We start from the raw sequence: 23,231 nt of genomic DNA on the forward strand, positions 1-23,231 counted from the left end.
CTCTGTTTCTACTGACCTTGTAAATAGTGTTAGATACACATTGGGGCTCAGTCATGGCAAACATGAAACAAGGACAGCTCTGAGACTGAGTTAATTTTCTACGACCACTTTGGCACATACTGATCTCCTGTGTGTAAAGCCTGCCCTGCACAATCCCATACAACACTGACTGCTGCACACACAGATTTTTCCCTCTGAAATCTGAATACTCAGCCTGGTATAGCTGTGGTCCATCTGGAGCCTTACAAGCTTAGAGTTTAAAAGCCTTGCCAGTTTTGGCAGATGAGCCCCTTACTTCCATAAACAGGATCTCTTTGGCATCTGAAGTTTACAAGGTCTCTCAGGACAGCTCCTAGAAATCCCATCAAAGGGCTTCTAGTGGCCTGAAGGTTCAAGTTTGGGTCAAACACAAGCTACTTACTGTCACCTAATTTTGCAATGTCAAGTTACCAAGGAGCAGCAATTCCTGTTTTCTGAGACAACCATTCAAAATGGTCTCATTGATGACATCTTATTGATAAAATAACCTCCTGGGCCCCTGTCCAGTGTTCACAGGGCCAGCTAGAACATTCCCACTGATTTCACCAGGCTTTTAAATTAATCTTTCTGGGAAAACTAATGAATAAAGGCTTGTTAAAGGATAAGTTTGTTAACAGGCTTCTTAAGAATAATTAATGAAATGAAAGGCATAATTGAAGACATGGTTTTCATCTGCAAATGCTTTGAGCCTTTAGTATTTTTGAACAATGGGAATTTTATAACCCAACCACCTTTTAGTAAAAAGCCTTTTGTGTAGAAGACATGTCAGACACATGAATTCTCCCACATTATTTTTCCATTGTCTCATTACTTACAGTCTGCCTGCTTGCTCATATCCACTTAATCTCTGCAGAAAGGGTAGTATCTGGTCTGGGAGGGATGTTTTGGGTTTGGGGTTAAAAACTTTGTCACACAACCAGGACAATTGGATGGTACTGAAATAAACACAGATCACCAGTGTGAGTGAAAGAAAGAAAATTATAAAGGAAAGCAAATCACTGAAGTAACTGCAGATCTCTTAAATGCAGACCAGAGACCTGTAGAAGTAATATCAATAACTGAAGGGAATGTTAAAAAGGCTAAAATACATGGCAGACAGAGCAAGACAACCCTTTTTTAAGCAGGTTCAAAATATGTAGTTAACATCTAAGAAGGTGTATTAATGACAACTCTAGATATGAACCATTAATTCTGAGAGCTATAAAGTGAGACTCAGTGAAAAAGCTATGTAGCAGTAGTACTGAACCAAATATGGTGTAATAAATCACACTTCTCCGCTTTGATGTCTACTTAGGACAGGTTCAGGCTGCACAAGGAAGAGGACAGAATACAGGTATGTTTTAATTTAACAACAACCAGTAGATTTGTACTGCTCAAATACTAGAAAACCTTGTTTTTGAGTTACATGTGCTAACCAATATAATATTTTCAAAGCATTCAGGGGCACTTCCACCTCTGCAAGTATCAGGAATATTTTACGACACAGTACAGGTAAAGGCAATCCTCCTCTATTTCCTCCCCACAGATATTTTTACCACTTACATCTACCAAGTAACACACTGTTTTTCCCTCCTGACCATGTTCATAGCAGGCTGCAGTGAGAGAAGACATCACAGTGGTCATTGCGTGACAATAGTGTAACTTTCAAGGAAAAAAGTAAACAAGATTGATTAAACATGGAATTGTTCTCAAAACAGTAGTCTAAAATAATTTATAGAGGTCTTTTATTACATTTGCTGTTGCAAAATGAGAGACAAACATTGTGTCTGTGTAGGTTTGCAGGACTAAGGCCTGACCCAGCTCGCAGGTCCTAAGCATGGTCAGCATCCCAGGATCTACTACCAGTTGTTCCAGTGGACCAGCTAATACCTGCACTGTGCAACACCTACTAACATTTAAACTCTTTTGCCAACCTCTTTCAGTCTTTTTTTTTTTTTTTTTTTTAATTAATTCATAGTTTCCATCTTCTTTTTCTGCGTGGTTTGAAAATGTGCAGAAAGACAATTTGGAGCCACTGCATCCCTTGTGATGATGCTTCTCTCTCCCTCCTCACCCACTGGCATCCACTGGCATCTATTTAACCTCTGCCTCTTTGTCTGATCATGCAGGTGCTCAGCGCCAAGAGCCTGTTGCCACCTTCCAGAGGGCTGCCAGCTCTCCAGTCCACCTGGGTGAGCAAGACTGCTACCAGCAGATTTTCCACTCTCTTTAATAGTTTTATCAACCACAAATTAGCTTTTGTACTGCACATTGTTTTCCTGTAACCTGGAGGAGGACCAGGGCAAGACTCATGCACACATGCTAGCCAACTCACAGCTTCTTGAAAGGGAAAGGCAAAGGAAAACTCAGCCACTGGTGACCTGTTCTTCAGGCCATGGGAAGCAACATCTACAAAGCATTTTCAATTTTTTTTATTTGTTAGTCAAAACAGGAAACAACCAACCAGCTCTGTGCAGCCTATCAGGTCTTCGATAGAGCTAGATCTTGTGTTCCTGTGGTTCCCAGAAACCTCTAGGCTGACAGTGAAAGTAGAGGTTGCTTTTAATACTGAGCATAGAAACATCCTCTGGACTGTTCTCTCTTCCTGGAAGTGCAATTGACCCTTCCCCAGCAAGCAGCCCAGTCAGCAGGCACTTTGCAAGGCCTACAACAACTTCCCAGGGGCTCCAGAGCTCCCAGCAAACATATCAAACACTAATTCTCCCTTGATGTACAGCAGAGTTTCTCAGAGACAGGTTTTGTCTGGGAGCACCCAGGGTGGGGTGCGGGATGGGAGCTGGGCTGCAGCAAGGCATGCAGGGCTGCAGCAAGGCATGCAGGGCTGCACCAAGGCATGCAGGGCTGCACAGAGGCTGCAGTCCCAAAGGCCCCAAGGAGAGCAGCAGAGCAGGTCCAGGATGGTAGTTCTCAGGATGAGCTGACAGCCCAGGCTGCCAGGCAGGTCCCCAGGACTGAGACAGGTCTGACCAGCTGAGGCAGGGCATCAAGTGAGGCAAGGTCTGGGTCAAGACAGCAAGGCACAAGCCTAGGCACAGGTACAAGGAGCAAAGGCAAGTGTGTGCACCTCTGTGCTGTGCCATGGATGCTTCCCACAGCCCTTCCTCACACACAGCCCTGGCAAAGGCAAGTGCTGTACTGTGCTAGTGCTAACCTCTGGCATGGACAGCTAAACCCACCAGGGAGGGAGAGACTCCAGCAGATGAAGGTGTCCCTGGGCCCTGAGGGCTTTGGAAAGAAATGGGAATCACAGGAGGAGTATTGCAGCAGGGAAGAGCCAAGTGGTCATTCATGTGGAGGTTAGAGGATGTCATTATGTGGGATGTGTTATTATCTTCCCAGATAATTCCAGCCAAGTAATCTCACCCAGCAATCTCCTGGTCAAACTGACAATTTGTAGTTGACTGATTTGCATCATATTTAAAATCCACTTGTCTTAAGGTGTATTCCATTCCCTCACTTTTCTACTCCTCCTCATTTCAATCTCCTTCTCTTCTTCCTGTTTTCCATCTGTGTTTGTCTTTTTCATACTTTTTTGGTCATACCACAGGATGTGCTGGCTAATTCTCAGGCTAGCCAAATCTTTGCCAGAAAAACAGGAGAATACTGCTGAGTCTTACTTAAACCCAAGCCAATGTTTGACTCCACAAAATTGCTTAAGGCACCTTAAGGTCACCCTAAAGTGATTAAAAGGCACTAATTTCCCATCATAAATTATTCTGTTTTCTTCACCAAAGAGCAAGAAGGAAAAGAAATACAAACACATATTCCCAGTATTTCCACTAAGTCCTGATCCTTTTTTTAGTCCAGAATATGGCAGCTCAGATGTGCTGCTTTCAAGCAGCAAATTTTTCTAACAGTCAAAGGAAAATTCCTGAACCAGTCCTTGTTTTCTTGGAGAGGCAGGTTGTTCTTCTTGATCCCATCAAATGTGTGCAAACAGCAGCAGATTGTTCTGAGGGTTTGGCCGTGATGCCAAAGAACTTCCTCTCATCAGCTCAGGTTGCCAAAAAGGTGTGCTGGGAAAATGCCTTCCCCAACACACCAGTTACTTGTGCAATGCACATTAAGTCTCTTGAAATCCTGTGCTCACTTAGTCTTGAGTTTTCAAGAATGTTTTTCAAGGCAATTACACTGAAGAGTTTTGGTGATGGTGTCTTTCTTTTTTTTAAAGAGACCAGTCTTGGAGTATTTTAAAAATCCACCCTTTTTTTTTTATGGGCATCTTCAAGTGAGGAAAAAAAGAAAGCCCTAGTTATAAAAATAATCATTTCACTTTTAGATATGCATTTCATGGACAGCTATCTTCATTATGTGTCTAGGACAATATGCAAGAAATAGAGCTTTTGCCTGGATAAACAGGTCACTCAAAAAGCTGTATATTTTGCATATTTGCAGAGAGCTACCTCAAATTCTTGGTACTCATCTTGTGTTCTTGGTACTTATCTTCTTCATTAGGATAGTAAATTCCCACAGAAAGTTGTAAATGGGTGAACTGAGAAGACTGGTTGAAGAAGAAATAGACAGCTCCCACCCACAGGGATTTGGACAGACTTGAGTACCTGTGGATATCTGAGCTGAAGAAGTTGTTAATTGTTAATATAGACCTTAGCATTGCTCCTATTGATAAAAACAGTAGTTTTCAGCATCTGCCTGTCTTTGTAAACAGTCAGAGATGTTAAAGAAGCCTGGTTTCTGAGGGTGCTCCCTGCAAGGTGGCAGCAGAAACAAAACTGTGACATGTGCGATGGGCACATTCCATTGTTCTGATCCTTCAGTTCACATCCCAACACATGAAGAGGAGAAAAGAGGGCAAACCCTTTATGCAGCTCCTCAGCTGGTTCCATGTGCCATACAGTTCCTACTGCTTTAAACAACTTTGCCACTGGCACTCACAGAGCAGCATATTTGTGCAGAAGACTCAAGAAGTGCAGGGTCTCCTTAGTAATTTGCTCTTTGTCTGCCTTTTCTTTTCAGCTGGTCAGGATGATTCAATACAAATCTTCCTTTTCCACAGTCACTGGGTACTCCCCTCCAACCTGGGAGGGGGAGGCACACCTTTGGAGATTATCTACTCACAAACTGGTTTCACTGAAATTAGTTCTTCTCAGTGACAGCATTCAGGAGACATGTTGGCCACTCTGATAACAAATGAGCATCAGCTCTTCTCTGAGTGTGGTCCCCTGCTCTGCAACCATCATCCCTAGTTCCTGTCACTGCTGTTTGCTCATGACTCTGCTGAAGAATGTATACAACTGGCAAATAAGATTGCCAGAATATACGAATAGTCCTCCTGGTTTTCCTCTTATTTCTTTTCCCATTACCCAGGCCTGCCCTTCCTTTATCCAATTTCTCCTCCTAAGCAAAATCACAAAAAAAAACCAAAAAAACCACCAAACTTCTGTGTGCATCATGACTGACTTAGCCCTTCACTTTGCTCAGTTTTTAGATCCTTCATAGGGTGTTTAAGTAGCGCTCAGCATAAGGAGGGAAATCACCCTAGCAGTGAAACATGACATGGTTCCTCCTGCCCCAAGGGAGACCTTATCCAGCCATCAGTCTCCTCCAGCAAGTCTCCCTCTCAAAGAGAAGCTGATTGCTCCTCATGGGAAAGGCAACCTAAGGATAAGGTCAGTGCTCTCTCTAGGCTGGAAGACACTGGCAAGCCCGTGCATAACTTTGTTGAAGCCCACATTGTAGTTCACCCACTGGGTCTAGTCAAGCACACACCAACTCTGTGCAGCTTATTGTGTCTTCAATAGAGTTAAATCTTTTCTTCCTGGGATTCCAAGGAACTGTTTCTGTCCTAGTCAGATGCAAGGGCATTCATTTGGCTGCAACCCAGAGCAAAACATAACTTTTTGGGAACATCTTTCAGCAGAGAAGAAAATATCTTTTAAAAGATATTTTGGGGTTTATTTTTAAGGGCAGCAATTTTGATGAAGTTATCCATGCCTAATAAGTGGCAAGCAATTTTTAGACAACTTCTTTGTGTTTGGGTAGGCTGAGGAGATAGAGAAATCTGTAGGTGAGAGGTGCTTGTAGATTTTCAGTGAAAAACAACCTAAACCAAAAAAAAAAAATATACTGAGGTCTGTGCCTCAGTATCAAAGCAATTTAGAGGAATAAGACCAAAATAGATGGAGAGAGGTGTATTTAAAACCTTAAAAAAGATTTGTGCTCTAAGGGCAGTGATACAAGGCTCCTAATTATGGCTTGAAATGTGCACATAAAAGTTCCCAGGTTTACTGATTTCCTCAGCTCTTAAGTTGTTTTTGTCTGAACTGACCTTTCTAAATTGAGTCAGAACTTTGTGATCTCTAGTATTTGCACTATTATCAGTAATAGTTGTTTTTTTTTTTCTCTTTCATGTGTGAAAGCAATGGAAATAGACTCATGGAAACCTGGACTGAGCCTTTTTGACACAGGTAAATATATAAAGCTTCTAGTAACTAGTCTGGGAACAAGTGGTTTCCATCACACATGGGAAAAGCTAAATCTATTTATTCATCAAGCCCATGACACTGGTGATAACAATCTCATTTTAAGAAGTAATTACAGCATTCAAAATTATAAATAAGGTACGTTGTTTACATCTTAGCAGCTTATTCTGCGCTTTCATCACTCTTGAATTCCTGCCTAAAGCAGGAGCAGAAGAGACAAGCTCTGGAAAGAGTTGGCACCTACAGGAAAGGGGTTCTAACTACTGAAATCCATTTGTAAATGAGAAGGTATTTTGGGAATGCCATAGCTGAGGTCACAGTTTAGAGCTGCAATCAGTGAAGAACATGACAGATTATCCTGATGTCAATGTACTTAGGGAAGACATTCAGATAAGAAAAAGAGGGTTTATGTCAAATGCAAAGAATAATGAACACCACTGAAATTTTCTGACATTTTAGCCTTAAAAACTGACAATATGGAGATAAGAATATTTTTATGAGCACTGGTGAGGGAAAAAAACCCTACCCCTGTAACAGGCTTTAGTAGCAACAAGACCAAGACCAAGACTTGTGCAACCCTTAATCAGGAGCAGTTCCCTTTCCTTGGGAACATTAAAACAGATACACAAGATACAGACCAATTCCTGACATGGTACTCTCCCTCTTACAAGGGGCCTGACCATCCAATATAAAATGTCTTTCCCACCACTGGTCTTGATGCTGGAGAGGGCTGTGCTGGTGGCTCTTGTAAAGGCCATTTCCTTGAATACTCTCCTTACCCCAAAGCCATTAGTGTGCTTATTAGGGAAAATCTACAGCACGAGGGCCAGGGTGCAGAGGGATATTTTGAGGTAGAAAATGACAGATTGCATTAAATGCAAGGAAAGGTTGTGCATGGGGGAAGGGATGTTGTATTAATAGTTTCTCAGCAACTGAAGTGCCAGCATAGACTAGTGTGATAAAGTCTGATGAATTCAGATTGTCACTTCAAAGGAGTGGTTTCTGGCATGGATGTAATCATTGCTGTCTTACTTAAATGAATGGGAGGTCTAATCAGTATGGACAGCTGTGACAATCAGTGAAGGGAGCTTTAATTAGCATGGCGTAGACTGCCCATGCAGAGAGTTGAAATTCCCATGGCAATACCAACATTAAATTGGACTGGCAGAACAGGGAGGCCCATAGAGACTGACCACCTCACCAATTAGTTGGGGAAGAGTATTTGGTGGGTGACCTTATTGTTCCACTAAGCACAAATCAGGCAGCTGACCCAAAACCTTCAAGAACTGATAATTGCACTGGCAAATAAAAATGAAAAATGCTGCACTGCCTACACTTGAGTTTTCAATGCTGACAAAGCTAATGTCAGCTATATGCCTGGGAAAATAATACGGATTTTAAAAAAGGCATGAGGCAAATAGCTAACTATGAATTATCCTTCATATACAATTTAGTTGCTAAAATGGATGGTACATGTTAATTTCTAATTTCACCACAGTGTTAAATCCACCTACTTTCTGTTCTGCAAATAAGGCAAGGGGGGGTGTGGGGGAACTGCACATATGGGATACCAAGCTGGCACATGTGAGGTATGCAGTGTGCAGGCTGCAGGATGAAGTGTGCCTTTGGTCTGCTGCTGAGGAACTACTATGTGCCTGTGTAATTAAAGCCTGTACTGGAGTATACACTCAGGAAGGCTGATGACTATCTCAGGTTAAAAAAAACCAAACAACCCAATCATTGTCATCCATGTGGTTAACCAAGAGAGGCTGTGCATGGCCAAGTCATGTCACCTTTATCTTCCACATCAGATAAACTAACCATGAACTCACACAAGATTTGCCTTCCTTTTAAGGCAAGTTTGGTCTATGTCAGCAAGACTTTCAGACCTGAGAGAGGTCAGAAGTGTTTCCTGCAGCAGATATCACTGGATGGAACCTTTTGGTGTCACCCCTCTTCCACATCATTTTTCCTCACTCAGGAACAAGTGGCCAGCCTCAGGCAGTGCTGCCCCAGTACCACCACACTGCCTCTCCCTGCTGGTGTTTCCCCCATCCAAATGGGTTGCCATGGGCAAATACACAACACCAGGTGCACTGTTGCCTGTTCTTTGCTTGGGAGCTCATCCCCAGGGGGCAAGACAAGAGGCACAAGCCAGCAGCGTGCTGGACAACAGCTCCAGCAATAAGGGATGAAGCCAGTTGGAGCCTGGCTTGCCAGCCTGCTTTTGAATGCAACCAGCCTGCTCTGGCACAAGAGGGCCAGCTCCACTAACTGTGGGAGAGAGGCATTTCTGTCACAGGAGCTGGCACCAGGATAGCTGGAGAGCTCCTATTCCCTGTCCAGAAAGCATCCTGTCCAAAGTTTGGGCAGGAGCACAGAGAAGCTGCACATGGGTTTGCAGATACTGCAGGCACCACATACACAGTGACAAAAAGAACACCAGCACTGGGGCTCTCCTAACCTGGCTAGACATAGCAGGGAAATTCTCAAACAAAACAGGCAAAGCAATCACCAGCTCTTGCTGTAAACGAAGTAGGGCAACCCTGTCACTTTGCCCACTTGACTCACAGGCAGCCTCCTGGGCTCCTGTACAAGACCAAGCCCAGTGCTCCAGCTGGTTCCACGTCCTGTCTCTAGCAATAGGCAATAGCTGATGCCTGGGGACAAGCAAAGCAGAGGGAAATCACTGCTTTGGTGCTGCTGTTAGCAGCTCTGTTTAGTCCCTGCAGCAGACTCTTTCTGCACTGGCAGCTGAATTCCAAACTGAGAATCCAAAGCACCCCTGTCCAGTATGGATGCTGCTGTGAGCTGAAGCCTCCCAGCAGGGATCAGGTACCAATCAGGTCAGCTTTAGACCAGCTCCTGCATACTCAGACTTGATACTAACACTGCCCCTGGCCCAAAACTACGTGCAGGTTTCAGCAGGCAGCTAGAAGGACTCAAAAATGTTGTATTTGACAATTATGCAAGGTGAATTTTTAGACTTAACTGGAATAGAAATAGAGTGGGTACAGAGGGGGATGGAGCTGGTATTTCCCTCCATTTTCTTCACAGTACTCTGCCTCATTATGGCTTGGTCCTTAATACCTTCAGCTTTGGCTGTTACATCTCCCATCATATTTAGGTGGTGACCTTCCCTGATGTCCCTTTACATACATTGATGCTCTCATGCTTGGCTTACTCATGGCTGGCTGCTGTGGAGAGACAAACTCTGTGGTATCTAGTAATTTCTCATACTTTTCTTTATAAAACTCATGCTTCATAAAATTACCTTTTCACTGTTTCTCTGAAATTAGTAATCTTTCCTCAGTTACTTGGTGATGAAGATTTAAGGAAGTCTTCCTCCTAATTTTCTTAAAAGTTCTAACATTCAGTTTACAAAAATAATAAACTGTTCTGCTGTTCTTTAGACCAGCAGCTTTCTTGGTGAGTGTTCAGTTTGTAGCATGTCTGATCATTGCTGCCTCTTCTGAGGATTATCCCAGCTAAATCCCCTTAATCTTGTCATGCTGTACTGAAAAGAAAGAGCTCTTTGCCCTTGCTTGGAAGGGAGATGCTGGACTGTAGGAGAGTCTTGCCAGACATTCAAGTCATGAGTGAAGTTCAGCATTTTCAGACCTTCTGACACCAGCCTGATGGTGTCCTGTGAGTCGGTACCTTTCACAAGGACATCAAGTCATATTTTCAAGGCTGCTACCAGCCAAATACTTCACTAGAATCTACTAGTGACCCATGAGACTTTCCCCTAACTTAACTGTAGGTCTCTGTTACAGTTTCTTTTGTGCTTTGCAAAATACCCAGACTTCTGGGGGCACCTGAGGAGCTGTGGCTTGCATTGTTTCCCCAGCTGCAATGAGCTGGAGTGAGTGGCTGCCTGTGCCTTCCTCTCCAGACAGAAAACATGAAAAATCTGTTGCTCATTCACTTCAGATTGTAAGGCACAGTGAGCCAGTGGGGTGGCAGGGCTGGTTCTCAGGGGAAGACTGCTGGGAGTCAGTGTCCCACACAGTGGCCACCTGAGGACCCCACTACTTGTGCATGATTCTCCCAAGCTCTTGCAGTTAGGGGACTGACTCCCAAAGGGGAGCACCTCAAAGCTGGTGCTGAGAGAGATTTTGGTGGCGTTCCTAAAAAAAAGTCTCTGCTTTTGTTTTACCCCAGCAGTGATGTAGATGGAAAAAAAGGCAAGCTCCAAGATTGTCCTCCCATCCTCATTTCCCTCCCACATCAATCCTCAGGCCAAGGGGTCTCTGCAGTGACTCTGTTGCTCATTTCCTTAAAGAGCAAGGGCAGCCACTGAGCACGCACTGATAGATCCTTTCCTTTCTCTCTTTAGGCTTCAGTTCAAAGGAAGAATTGAATGCAAAGCCACTGGAATCCATCTCCCAGGGGAATCAGAGTATGTACTTCAGAATTAACTTCATAATTAAACAATATTATTAACTACATATTGCTAGGATGTATTCAAATTAAATAGCAAAAGGTAAGTCTTTAAGAAAGCCTAAGAAAATCCAGGAGCACATTTTTCACTTGCATAGAAAAAGTGAGCACTCTTTGTTGACCCCACTTATACAAAGAAATGGTTTTTGCTTCTACAGGGAAGGAAAAAATAGCCAAAATTTAGCTTACCTGGGCAGTGAGATAGTGGCTGCTCTCTCTGACCACTTCTTCCCAGACAGTATCAACTCCATGCTCCCAGCGTGCAGAGCTTCCTCACTCAGGTGCTTTGGTGGCAGAGGACAGCAATCCAGTGTGCTCAGCCAGGGTTAGATGAGCAAGCCCTGCTGACCAGAGCAGGTTCCCATAGCTATGCTGTGTGCAGTCACCCTTCCCACAGCAGTGGGTGGGAGGCAAGAAAACCACCTGAGAAAGGGACCCAATGCCTGCCACAGCCAGGAGAGAGAGGATACAGAGGGAGCATCAAGGACCCCTCAAGTTCAGAGAGGAAAATGCAGGTCCCCCCTCCTCTACAGCCATAATGTATAAAGGCAGATTTACCCATTAACCCATCTTAGCTGAGGCCCAAAGTAGCAGAAGAAAGAGAAAGTAAGTTCTTAGTGGAGAGATGGGGTTTCCTGCCACCTCTTCATTAGAAGCCACTCCAAAGAGAGGGTTCACCCTTCCAACAGTGCCTGGGTCCTCTCTTGCCCATCCTTGGGCTGCTGAAGACTGCCTGGACTCCTTACAGTAACTACTGAACCAAATGTCTATGTATTCACAGGCATTCCTCTTAATATTTAAAGAATTATTTTCCCTATCAAATATGTCATATACACCTGAAACTGATACAGAAATAAGGGAAAGAAGAAGAAGAAAAAGGGAAAGCTCTGCCCTACAGACCCCATTGCACTGCAGGAAAACAGAGCTCGGTGCAGCAGAGATGCCAGCAAGGACAGCTATGTTTCTAGCTGTTCAACTGAAATAAGTCACACCAGAAACAAAATTTTCATCCCACTGATAACTCTAGGAGTATAAAAGCCCTAATTCAGATCTTGCATCCCTGCAAATCAGAAAGTGCTCACCTCCCCATGAAGCACCTTTAGTCTGTGCTCTCGCAGTGTCGCTCTCATGTCCCGGCACCAAATCAGAATCCTCCCCAGAAATCAAGTCTGTCTATAAGTGTATGTAAATATTTGTCTTCCCAGACCCCGCTGGCTGCACAAACTACCCACTTTCTGCATATAGATCTCATGAACTAGTTCCCTTTGAAGGACAAGAAATTCAGGAGAACTTGGCTGTTAATTGAGGTATTTGTTGTGGGTTCCCGACCTTGCCTCACGATCTGCTGCGAGCGGACACGGTTCTCAGTCACGCTCCTGTAATTCAGCATTATTAGAATTAGAAAAAAGAGACAGCTATGGGAGAAAAAATTGAAGGTAATGAGATGGGAGGCAGTTGCATAAGCAACTAAGAACAATTGGTGCTTTGTAGCCTTTGGGCTACCTAATGATTAAAACACAGTAGTTTGAACAGTCTGATTGGTGGGAGGCATCATCAGAGGGAAATCAAGAGATGAGGATGACCCAGACGCTGGAGGGGGAAAATGTTAATTAGCGCTCTAGTTAAGCCAAATTTTGATCCCACCCCCAGTCGCAGACTGAAGATGAATGTTTCGCCACTAACTTGCAGAAATGTGAAGGCAGGCTGGCAGTGATGAAGACAGCATTTGCAGCACAAAGATGAAGTTCATCTGTGCAATTGAAGGGAAAAGTTTGTTTGGGTACTGGCATACCTTTTATAGAATATTGCTTTCAGCCCAGAGAGGAAACACACAACAGCACACTGGTGCTGCTGCACACATGGGTACAAGGCTATAACAACACGCAAAAGAACAGCCCCCACTCAATCTGAACATCCCAAGCAAAATCATCATTCATGATGTTAGCTCCAGCCCAGAAGGAAACTGATGAACAATTCTCATTCAGAAGTGCAGAGCTGCAAGAATTGTTGTCAGCAATCATGGATTGCAATTGCCTTAAAGAGACCCCACAGTGTCCTTCCCCTGAGGTACATCCCAAGCATCACACATTTCAGGAACTTCCCTCCCTTCTGAGAAACATTAACACAGTAACTGTTCCTGTTATGTCTGTTACATTAATTAAGTCCACAAAAGTGTCACCAAGGAAATCTCCTTAGTTTGTGCTCTGCAGGTGGTCAGACCACAAAATCCAAGCACCATGGCTGGTTTTACAAACTCCCATCACCTCTGGGCTACTAATAAAGCATGCTGAGCCCAAGATGAGGCTCTGAGGGCACAGGATATACAAGTCAGCTTGCTCCTCTGGGGCTGACCTTCCCAGTCCCCAAAATGCAGTGCTCCCAGACAGACCCCTGTTAAAAGATCCTTGCTCTTTTGTCACACAGCCAACTTCAGATGCTGTATGAGACAAAGTCATGCCAAGGACTGTGTTTACCAATGAGTATGACACACTTGAGCTGCCAACTGTGATTTGTCCTTGTCAAAGGCTTTTTTGTAGAATTTACACAGCAGGACAAGGCACTGGATGCAGACTTTTTAGGCTGTTGCTGCTTGCAAGAAGCACAGCAATCAGAAAGGACTAAAAATATCTTCCATGTTTCTTTATCTCTCCTCAGATTGCAAGGTTGATTTGTCCTTCTTAATGGATGGGAGCTGGAGCATTGGCAAACGCCGCTTTCAGCTCCAGAAGAGGTTCCTTGGTAACATGGCTCAGGCCCTTGGCATTGGTAGCACTGGTCCTCTGATGGGCATTGTTCAGTATGGGTAAGAGTTTCCCAGACATTCCCATTGCCACAGGGCATGACTGCACACTCTGGCAGCTCTAGCTCTAAGCTGATACATGCTAAAGGCCTCACTCCAGCTTGCAGTCAGGAGCCAGGTAGCACAGCCTACGGCTTTTGTGTTGTATGTGAAGCAAAACACTGACATTTGCTCTACTTTCTCCTTTTAGTGATGACCCTTCCACAGAATTTAATTTAAAAACTTATGCCAACTCCAAGGATCTGAGGAATGCCATTGAGAAAATTCAACAGAAAGGGGGACTTTCCAATGTTGGTAGGTGATGGGGCTGCTTGCATATCCTCAGCTCAGAGAGGGCTTCAGAGTCTGGGCTATAGCAAGCCCACACCTCCTCACAGGATGCAGAGGCTGGATCCAAAAGTGCTTAGTGCTAGGGCCAGGCTGGTGAGAGAGCACTGCTCCCACCATGACCTGCATGTGTTGATCCTAGGCACTGCAAATCCATCACAAGTTGATTGGACAGATCTGTCTCCTTGTGGCCAGTTCCCATCAATGCTTTGGGGATCCTTGATAACCCGGCTCATCATCCCCAGCCTCTCTGGGGCATAGGGAGGGAGTTCAGTGCAGGTGAGGTCAGGAAGCACTGGCACCAGTAGCAGTGGTCTCCCCTCCTGCTCACACAGCCACAGAAACTGCTTTCCCCAAGCTCTCTGCAGCCTCCAACACTTGAGTCAGCTCTCTGCATACTATTTCATGGGATATTATCAGACAGAGTGCTTCCAGATCTGTAACTCCTCCTCAACTCCTCTTCTATTGCAGGGAAGGCACTTTCATTTGTTAACAAAAACTTCTTTTTGGATGCTAATGGAAACCGAGGTGGAGCACCCAATGTGGTTGTAGTGATCGTGGATGGTTGGCCAACTGACCGAGTGGAAGAGGCCTCCAGGCTGGCCAGAGAATCAGGGATCAACATTTTCTTTGTCACTGTTGAAGCAGCTGCTCAAAGTGAAAAGCAGAACGTAATTGAACCAAACTTTGTGGACAAGGTACTTAGTGGGCTGAGTCTGACCAGGAGCTTGGCTCTGACTAAACTTTCCAACCTACTTCATTTGGGGCATTTCCCTTTCCTTCTTACCACTTTTCCTTCTTGTACATGCTGTCTTGAGTTTTTCTGTACAAAAACCAGGCAGTAATGCTGAGGTCAGAAAGGGGAGGAAGTCAGTAAAGTTCTGGTTTAAGGTACATCATCAAGCAAATGGCTTTTGACTGACTAAGCCTCAGCATACATCTGCAGTTGTACTGAGACAAGGGATCTTCAAAATACACAGTGGTGTGACAAAGTAAAATTGCAGCCTGAGCAAGTTAGAATTGTTTTTTCCACCAACCTCCTGCTGTGCATCTCCCACTAGGGAAAGGGTGAGGAGCCCTGTCAACCTAAGGTCAATGTTGCATTTACAAACAGGTCCTACACAAGCAAAGGCTGGCACAGTCACAACACAGGCACATCCCAGTTTTTCAGCTGTACTGGGCAACTCAAACATTCTCTTTTCACATTGATGAAGGCTATTTTTCAGTTATTTGTTTCTGCTGCTATGGACTTCATGGTAGCTCTTGGAAAAAGGATAAATCCCTGCCATATGCAGAAAAAAAAGAAAATGCAAGCTTTGATTGATTTGTATTTGGCAGCAACACTAGCTGTCTGATCGACAGTGCTTCAGGACAAGCTGGTACCCAGTTAGGGCAGGAAATATCTACCAAGTGGCAGACAAGGCTGGGCCTAGGAAACAGGGTTGAGTTATCTGGTATTTTCAGAAAACAGGTTCCCATCTGAGCTGGGTTGCTCTGCCATGAAATAATCTCCCATGAGTTTCCAGGCTGCTCCGAGGAGCTGCACTGTCTCTGGTCAGCATATAGTCTCATTTGCATTTAATGTTTTTAAAAGAACAAAGCTACAGTGAGTCTCTGCAAACCTGCCGGGACACAGCAGAAGTGAGAGTAGAGTAGGCTCAGAACAGGAAGGTAATGAGGGAATGGTGGCTTGATACTGCTGCATCATAACACTAAAACAGAAGTGAGGTAGTAAGAAGAGCAAATGAGAGCAGAACACCACAATGAGCCCAGACAGGAGGGAACTGTGACTCCCTTGGAGCTGTTAGGCTTTATGCAAGTCAAGACCAGTCCCTTGGTCTTTTAAAACAGTCAGATACACCATCACAAAGCTGATAGATAAAGCCTGGCTTAACAAAACTTTCTCATCCAGAGAACTGAGGATTTGGCATTTAAAAGGCACTAAAGCTGAAGACAATTTGATCCAGCCTATTTGCATCACTCCCCTCCCTGCCCCACCCTTCCCTTCCTCCACCCCTTGACTTCTCACACCTTCTTCTCTGCCAGCCCTACTTCCTACCCACACTCATCTGACTCCCACTAACCCTACAGAAGCCTCCCACGGATGTGGCTCTAATGAGTATTTACTTATAAAAGTTAATGGGGGTTTTCTGGTTGTTTCTTTTACTATTTGGCAGAGCCAACACAATGCGCATGGGTTTGCTCTGCTTAGAAGGGTATGAACCAAGTCATCCTCAGCTCAAGCCCCAGGTTTCACTTCAAAGCAGTGGGGTTTGTCAGGACACAAAACTTTCCTCCTTGTCCTGAATGACAGGAGCTGAATTTGCCACCTGGCAAACACACAGGCTCCTGTAATGTCCATGGGATCCATGCTAAGAGCAGCTCTGTGATTTGGATGTTTCTCCCATGAACAGTATAACTCACATAAAAAAGCCTGACAGGTGGCAAACTTGCTTATTACGGTCCTTTCACTACTATAATATCAGCTCCATCCCACAGCTTTAAAAAAAGGCAGGAAAAACTGTCACATTACACAAGTATCTGTGATGTTACACTGACATCATTTCCCAGGGAAGCAGATGGTGGTTCTAGGAAAGGCCATTTCAGACTCCGGCATTGCTCTTTCCAGGAGCCTATATTCACAATTTAGCTACATACCCCAACCGAAACAGGCAAACTGAACTTCCATTGCATTTATCCTCATGTTGTTGCCGTGCAGGCAGTGTGCAGGACAAATGGTTTCTATTCCCTCAACGTGCCCAGCTGGTTCAGCCTGCAGAAGGTGGTGCAGCCCTTGGTGAAGCGGGTGTGTGACACAGACAGGCTGGCCTGCAGCAAGACCTGCCTCAATGCCGCCGACATCGGCTTCGTGATCGACGGCTCCAGCAGCGTCGGCACCGGCAACTTCCGCACGGTCCTCCAGTTTGTGGCCAACATCAGCAAGGAGTTTGAGATCTCGGACACCGACACGCGCATCGGGGCGGTGCAGTACACCTACGAGCAGAGGCTGGAGTTCAGCTTCGACAAGTACAGCACGAAGCAGGACGTGCTGAACGCTATCAAAAGAATCAGCTACTGGAGTGGGGGCACCAGCACGGGAGCAGCCATCAGCTACGCCTCAGAGCAGCTGTTCAGCAAGTCCAAACCCAACAAAAGGAAGATCATGATTCTCATCACAGATGGCAGGTCTTACGATGATGTCAGCCTGCCAGCTATGGCAGCTCACCAAAATGGTAAGGTCATCTATCACTGCCTGCTCTCCCCTCATGCCTCAGCACTTACCCAGGTTAGATAAATGCAGTTTGCTGTAATTTGAAGGCACTGGATGAAACCTTATGAAGGAAGAGTAGTGCTTTTCCCTGGGGTGCCACTGAGCTCCAACAAGATCAGCACCTGCTTAATAGCTGAATAAGGAACTTCAGAAAAAAACCCTTATAAATCATCATAAATACAGCTATGTCTAGGAGATCTCAAGGGATTTTTGCTGTCTTACTAACACAGGACTCCTTTGGCTTTCTAGTCAAAATAGACATATATCTTCCAACACATTTGCCCTTGGACAATATCCTATTGTTCAGGATCTGTTGTTTAGACGCAGAGCAAAAACTTCACTATTGTTTAAGCCTTTTTGCTGTCAGCAAAAGGTACTTCCAAAGCACAAGCTAGAACTTTCCTCCCATTTGAAAACACCTATTTTATACAGAAAGCAGTGAAACTCACTCCCCATTTTTTTGTGGCCTGGAAACTTCATTTGCTGTATTGACCTTAAATTAGATTTACCGCAATGAAAACTTTTATGCCTTTTGTAAACTTTGGGTTTCTTTCCAGGAGTCATTGCTTATTCCATTGGAGTTGCTTGGGCAGCCCCAGATGAACTGGAAGCCATTGCATCAGACCCTGCTAAAGAGCATTCCTTCTTTGTGGATGAATTTGACAACCTCTACCGCTATGTTAATCGGCTCATCCAAAACATTTGCACAGAGTTTAATTCCCAGCCACGGAACTGATGGACTCAAGCAAGGCAGGACCCTTGGGTGCTGTGTTGAAGGCATGCCAAGTGCCACAGAAATAATGCCAGTCCTTAGTTCAAGAAATGCTGGAGGTGTTTCCCTCTGGCACTTTCCAGTCAGCAAGGTTGATTCCAGCTCTGTCCTGATGCATAATAATGCTCTGTGTAGATTGCTGATTTTTTTTTTTTTTCTCGTGGGCATCAGAAACATCAGATTTACATGGATAGTGGAAGAGGCAGTAAAAATGGAGGAAATAACTGCAGCTGTTTGAAGAGCTGTTTCCAGCATAGAGCCCCAGCTTGCCCAATTCTCACCTTTGGACACACACGAGTTCCTTAAAATCTGCCACCTGCTCCTGAAGTGACCAGGTCCCTTCAGGGATGGCCAAGCCTCTGAGCTGCTGTGGTAGAAACACTTCACGTGGCACTGCCCACCAGATGACACACAGATCAGGGCTCAAATACCAGACACTTCTTTTGCAGGAGGAACACAACTTAATTTGAGTACATTCTTAAAAGCAGACACTCTTCCCATCCTGCTGTCTTGTCAATAAGTTAAGCTTCAGCTGGTGTCAACTCAAACACTGGGATTTATCCAAACCCTGAGAAACTGGAAAGCAAGAGAGAGGAAAGGTTCAAGCCCCAGGACCCTACAACCCTTTGCCTCCTTTACAACCCTACAACCCCAATAAAGCCTCAAATCCACAAGGCAGCCAACATGCAGGAACTGGAACCTGGTCTCCCACAACACTGCATTAATTACTTGATCTTGAGAAGTGTCTTTCCCCCTTAGCTTCACTCTTGGGTGGTTCAAGGCCTGCAGGACCACAGGAATGTTGTCAGGACACAGGAGACTCCTTGAGAAAAAATGTGGGTTTAAGCTGCTCACAATCATTTAAGACCCACCACTCTGTCATTAAACCAACACTCAGAAGTGCAGTCTCTAGTGTCAGGAAAGCTATTCAAGAGCCATTAACAGGATTTAAGAGGGAATTATCTGAAGTTCTGTATTACACATGGGGAAAATCAGAATTTCAAGCATTTAAAGACACTCTCCCTCAAATTTAGGACTGACTTCTCTTTTGTGGACTGGTTTCAAAATGTATGTATTACAGCCCTGGATCAGTCAGAACAAACAGTAGTTTCTCAGGTGGAGAACTACCCATGTCACTAGTCAGTGCAGGAGGAGGGATGCACTGGGAGGACCAAAATAACTCCACTTTACTTAGGAAGCAGCAGTTGCTGGTTATGTTTCATTCAGTATCACTAAAGAAAATACATTCGTTAAGCAAAGTTATCAAAAGAGCCAATAAAAACATGAGTGTTCACACTCCTTACAGCAATCAAAGCCATGCTGCGCCAGGCTTGGGGAACTAACAGGAAATGGAAAGAAAGTAAAACTCAGATTTGCCATATTTACTTGCAAATCAGGCTCTTAACAGCATTTATAGTTTTAATAACCATGAGCCAATATATTTATTAGCCACATAAATTCTAATTGAATTGCTGTAAGGGAAACTCATTTTATCAGCAAAAGTAGCACAATTTTTTAAATTGTTATGTTTGGAAATATAACTGAAGTAGCTCATAACCTGTCAACTAAGTAAGCATAATGTAAATTAATGAAAACAGCATTCTGCAGGATGCCCCTGGTAGGGTAACATAAGCCAGGCTGGGGTCTTCTCAAGAGGTTACCAAAACCATCAAAAACAGTGGTTTTACACAGTGAAAGTTCATTACTTCCCCTTAGAGGAAACATTAAGTTCCAGTTTTAACTGAGTATCATCAATTCAACTCTACTCAGACTGAAAGCACAGGACACTGTCAGCTTCCACAAATACATTTGTATGCAGAGTTTTTACCACTAATCCGTGCTGCTGCACTTCACAGCAATAGCCTTTGGCTTGAAAAAATGATTAAGGATAGAGAGTTAGGCACGAGCACAGCAACTCCTGATATCCCCCATTTCCTGACCCAGCTCCTCACTACTGTTCTGAACACAACTTTCTCTGTCAACAAGGGACATTACATGGGCTGGACAAAACTCAAACCCATAAACAGAATTTACTGGGGACTTCAGTTCAGACACCAGATCTATTGTCTGAATACCTGTTTGTCTGGGGCTGTCTGAGAAAGAGGGCTAAATCCTCACTTAGAGTTACTCTTAATACTGTGGTTTAATTTTTAATGCAGCAGCTCACCACCACATATTGTTCTCCATACTGAATGTACTCTTGCAGCACCAAAGATTGGTACCCTGCAGAGACTCCCCAGTGCTTCACTTGTGCTCTGCCAAAAACACAGCAGTAATGGCCAAGACATTAGGAACAGCTAGAGCACACATGTTCTTTAGGATGTGCATAAGGGATATATGCATATGGAATATAATTTTTTCCTCAACCTTAAACTTCGAGCAATGACATTAGGATTTCAAATGCTTTTTCACAGAGAAGTTGCACAGCTATCTCTTCTCAAGCATTTATAAAGGGCACGTCAGGGTTTGTTGTTCAAATGCTTTTTCCTAAGTTTACAGAACAACTACGATGCTTGTTTCTCAATGTGCTTTTTTATTTACTTCTTGGGATGATCTTGAAATTGTCAAAACTCAAACTGTGAAAGTGGTTTAATCCAACTCTTGTCTAAACTTAGATGTCCTTCCTATTCATAAACACTTTAACCTTAAGCAGCAGCCTCAAAATTTTGAAGAATACTCCCATGCAATCAAAGAACACATTACTTTTCACCTTTACCTTTCACAGTAATCAAATCACTTCCCACCTACTAGTCTCTAAATAGTGTTTTATTAAAAAAACAAGGTAACTTACATATATAGGTAAATGTTCAAAGGGGTATATTTGTTTGAAGAAAGCAGCCAAACTCCTTCTGTAACATATACAAGCTATTTTGAGCTTATCAACATAAGTTGCTATATATTTTGCAATAAAATTGTCCCAAAGGCACAGGCAGTGCATGTCATATCATGTGGGGTTAAAAAATAAACAGTAAATACAGCCCATGACATTTTAGTTTCTGAAACACAGCTGAGGTTATTACTACATTATGGAAGACTTAGCAAGGTTGGAAAAACCCGGGGTGCTTCAGTGTTTTCCTTTTACATGCTCAGATGAAAAAGATCCTTAGAGTGAGCTACCACAAAATTACCTGTCAGAGGAATCAGTCAACTGAAACAGTGCATAATGACGGAAGGGCATCAAAATTATATGTACTTTTCAAGGTCTCCAAGATCATGTCTTATTTGGAACCAGACTTCCAAAGGAAGCTGAAAAAAAAAAAATAAAACAGGCTCTACACACTTTCTAGATGTGGGACTGAATCAAAAGAGGATCTAGATGTCTAGTCACTTGAGGCTGGGCCACTTAGTTTTAGACGTCTGACCAGCGAAGTGGAAACCTGTTGTCTGGCAGAGGCATCCCCAAGAGAAGAGATGGAGCTGTCTGAACAAGTCACACACATTCTAGAGAGTGTTGTCTGATCACCCTCTCCCTAAGAAATAAGCATCTTTGCACTCAGAGTTGGGCTGGTGGCTTATCCGTGCTCAGCAATCACAATGCAGAACACTCACCTGGAAATACCTACTGATGTCCATGCTCTGGAAGCCTTGGTGGAGCTCAGTTTCAGCCAACTCCAGCATTAGCCACTCACATTTTCAGTGAGCCACCAAATTCAATTAAGAATTCAGCCATCTCCTCAGAAAGAAGTAACTCAAAGTCCTGTTTCCCCAGAGCAGGATACTGAGCATTTCTGCTGCCACTGTGCCACCCTGCACAGAAGAGTTTCTCCACGACAGGGCAGATAAGCTCCCTATTCCGCCTTGCACTCCTTCCTCCAGGCTCTCCAGTACAAAGGAGGAACCTACCAGTCATGAGGAAAAGCTGTGGACTTAAGCATCCACCCAGGATCAACTCAATCTGAATATATTTAGTGATTTAACACCCTACCTGTAATCCCACAGGAAATTGTCCACGTTATCTACTTAGAAAGTCAAAGTAAGCAGTAGGTAGTATCAGAAGAAGTATTACCTAGACACCAGATTTAAGCCACTTTTCTGTGGTATAAATACCTTAAATTACTTCACAGTTGAAACAACGCCACTATCATTCTCCTAGCTATTTTCCTCTGTCCATGAGCAACACCATGGAAACAACTTGATCCCTTTTCCATTCCCATCTCATTTTGAGACATCTTAGACAGTATCAGGCCATTTACATCTGCTAAGTCACTTGCATATTGAAAATATTACAAATGTACATCTATGCAGCTGAATGCTTCAAATTCCTCAAAATAATAATTTTTCCTTGTTAAACTCGGGGAGGAAGGGGGATGAGGGTTTTAGCACTGCATCAGCAACACTGCTCACAATCAACTGTGCCAGTCTTACTGAATGGCAAGAAACATGTCATTTTTCTTAACACCAGTTTAACCCCTTCTCTGAGTTCTAATAAGAACTCTGATAGTGCAGTTCAAGAATTCCATCAGTTGTAGAAATTACTTCTTTTTAAGCACAAGAAATTGTAGAAGCTCCACTCTATCACCAAGTATATTCACTTTTCTCACATACAAATCATCTGGAGCCATATCTTGTTCATAGGCAAACCCATAAGCATGTTAAGAAGGCCTCCCACATGTGAGGGTCACTCATAAGTTATTTACTAAATCTTGTTTCCCCCACCTCAGGAATCTTCTAGAGGCATTCACACTGGGGTGAATGAGATTGTACTGTCAATTCATAAAGCAATTCCTCCTTTCCTTTGAGGTAGATGAGTAGGACCAAATCAGGCTATTTTATATCTACCAAGGAAAGATGAGAACTTCGCTTATCCCACCTACAAGCTCAGAAAAAGCATGATGGGCTCACTGACAACATGTTCTGCTCAGTTCTGTGTAGGTTCTCCTGCCACCCCCTCAGTGCCGTTCTGAGCACCTTCCTGTAGCAAGGCAGCTGCCATCTGTGGTGTGTGGTTTGCTCTCCCTCATCCTCTCCCCAAGGGCAGAACCACGCGTTTATTTTTACGCTGAATGAACGCTGTCCTCGGGAAGAGCCACGTGTGTGGCTGTGAACAACGCCTGCTGACAGAGCAGCTCCTGCACAACCACACCCACTCCACGTGTCTGCTCACCCCACATTCACCCCCACACAGGGACCACGTGTCTC

At 44.0% G+C, this 23,231-nt stretch overlaps 1 protein-coding gene across 1 annotated transcript in view; it reads left to right on the plus strand.

Annotated features, from left to right (window-relative positions):
• The window catches only part of VIT (vitrin), a gene marked incomplete at both ends in the record, with an annotated part of 36,671 nt that extends 18,615 nt beyond the window's left edge, over window positions 1-18,056 (plus strand). Inside the window, 10 exons of the mRNA XM_083858575.1 lie at window positions 1,334-1,372; window positions 1,474-1,530; window positions 2,148-2,210; window positions 6,417-6,464; window positions 10,819-10,881; window positions 13,578-13,725; window positions 13,913-14,016; window positions 14,521-14,747; window positions 16,769-17,282; window positions 17,878-18,056. Of these exons, the coding sequence (XP_083714701.1) occupies window positions 1,334-1,372; window positions 1,474-1,530; window positions 2,148-2,210; window positions 6,417-6,464; window positions 10,819-10,881; window positions 13,578-13,725; window positions 13,913-14,016; window positions 14,521-14,747; window positions 16,769-17,282; window positions 17,878-18,056 (1,442 nt within the window). The remainder of the gene's footprint in view (window positions 1-1,333; window positions 1,373-1,473; window positions 1,531-2,147; window positions 2,211-6,416; window positions 6,465-10,818; window positions 10,882-13,577; window positions 13,726-13,912; window positions 14,017-14,520; window positions 14,748-16,768; window positions 17,283-17,877) is intronic.
• Window positions 18,057-23,231: the final 5,175 nt, after the last annotated feature.

Source organism: Zosterops lateralis (assembly GCF_965231275.1).
Source record: "Zosterops lateralis genome assembly, chromosome: 3".
In the NCBI taxonomy this organism is placed as follows: domain Eukaryota; kingdom Metazoa; phylum Chordata; class Aves; order Passeriformes; family Zosteropidae; genus Zosterops; species Zosterops lateralis.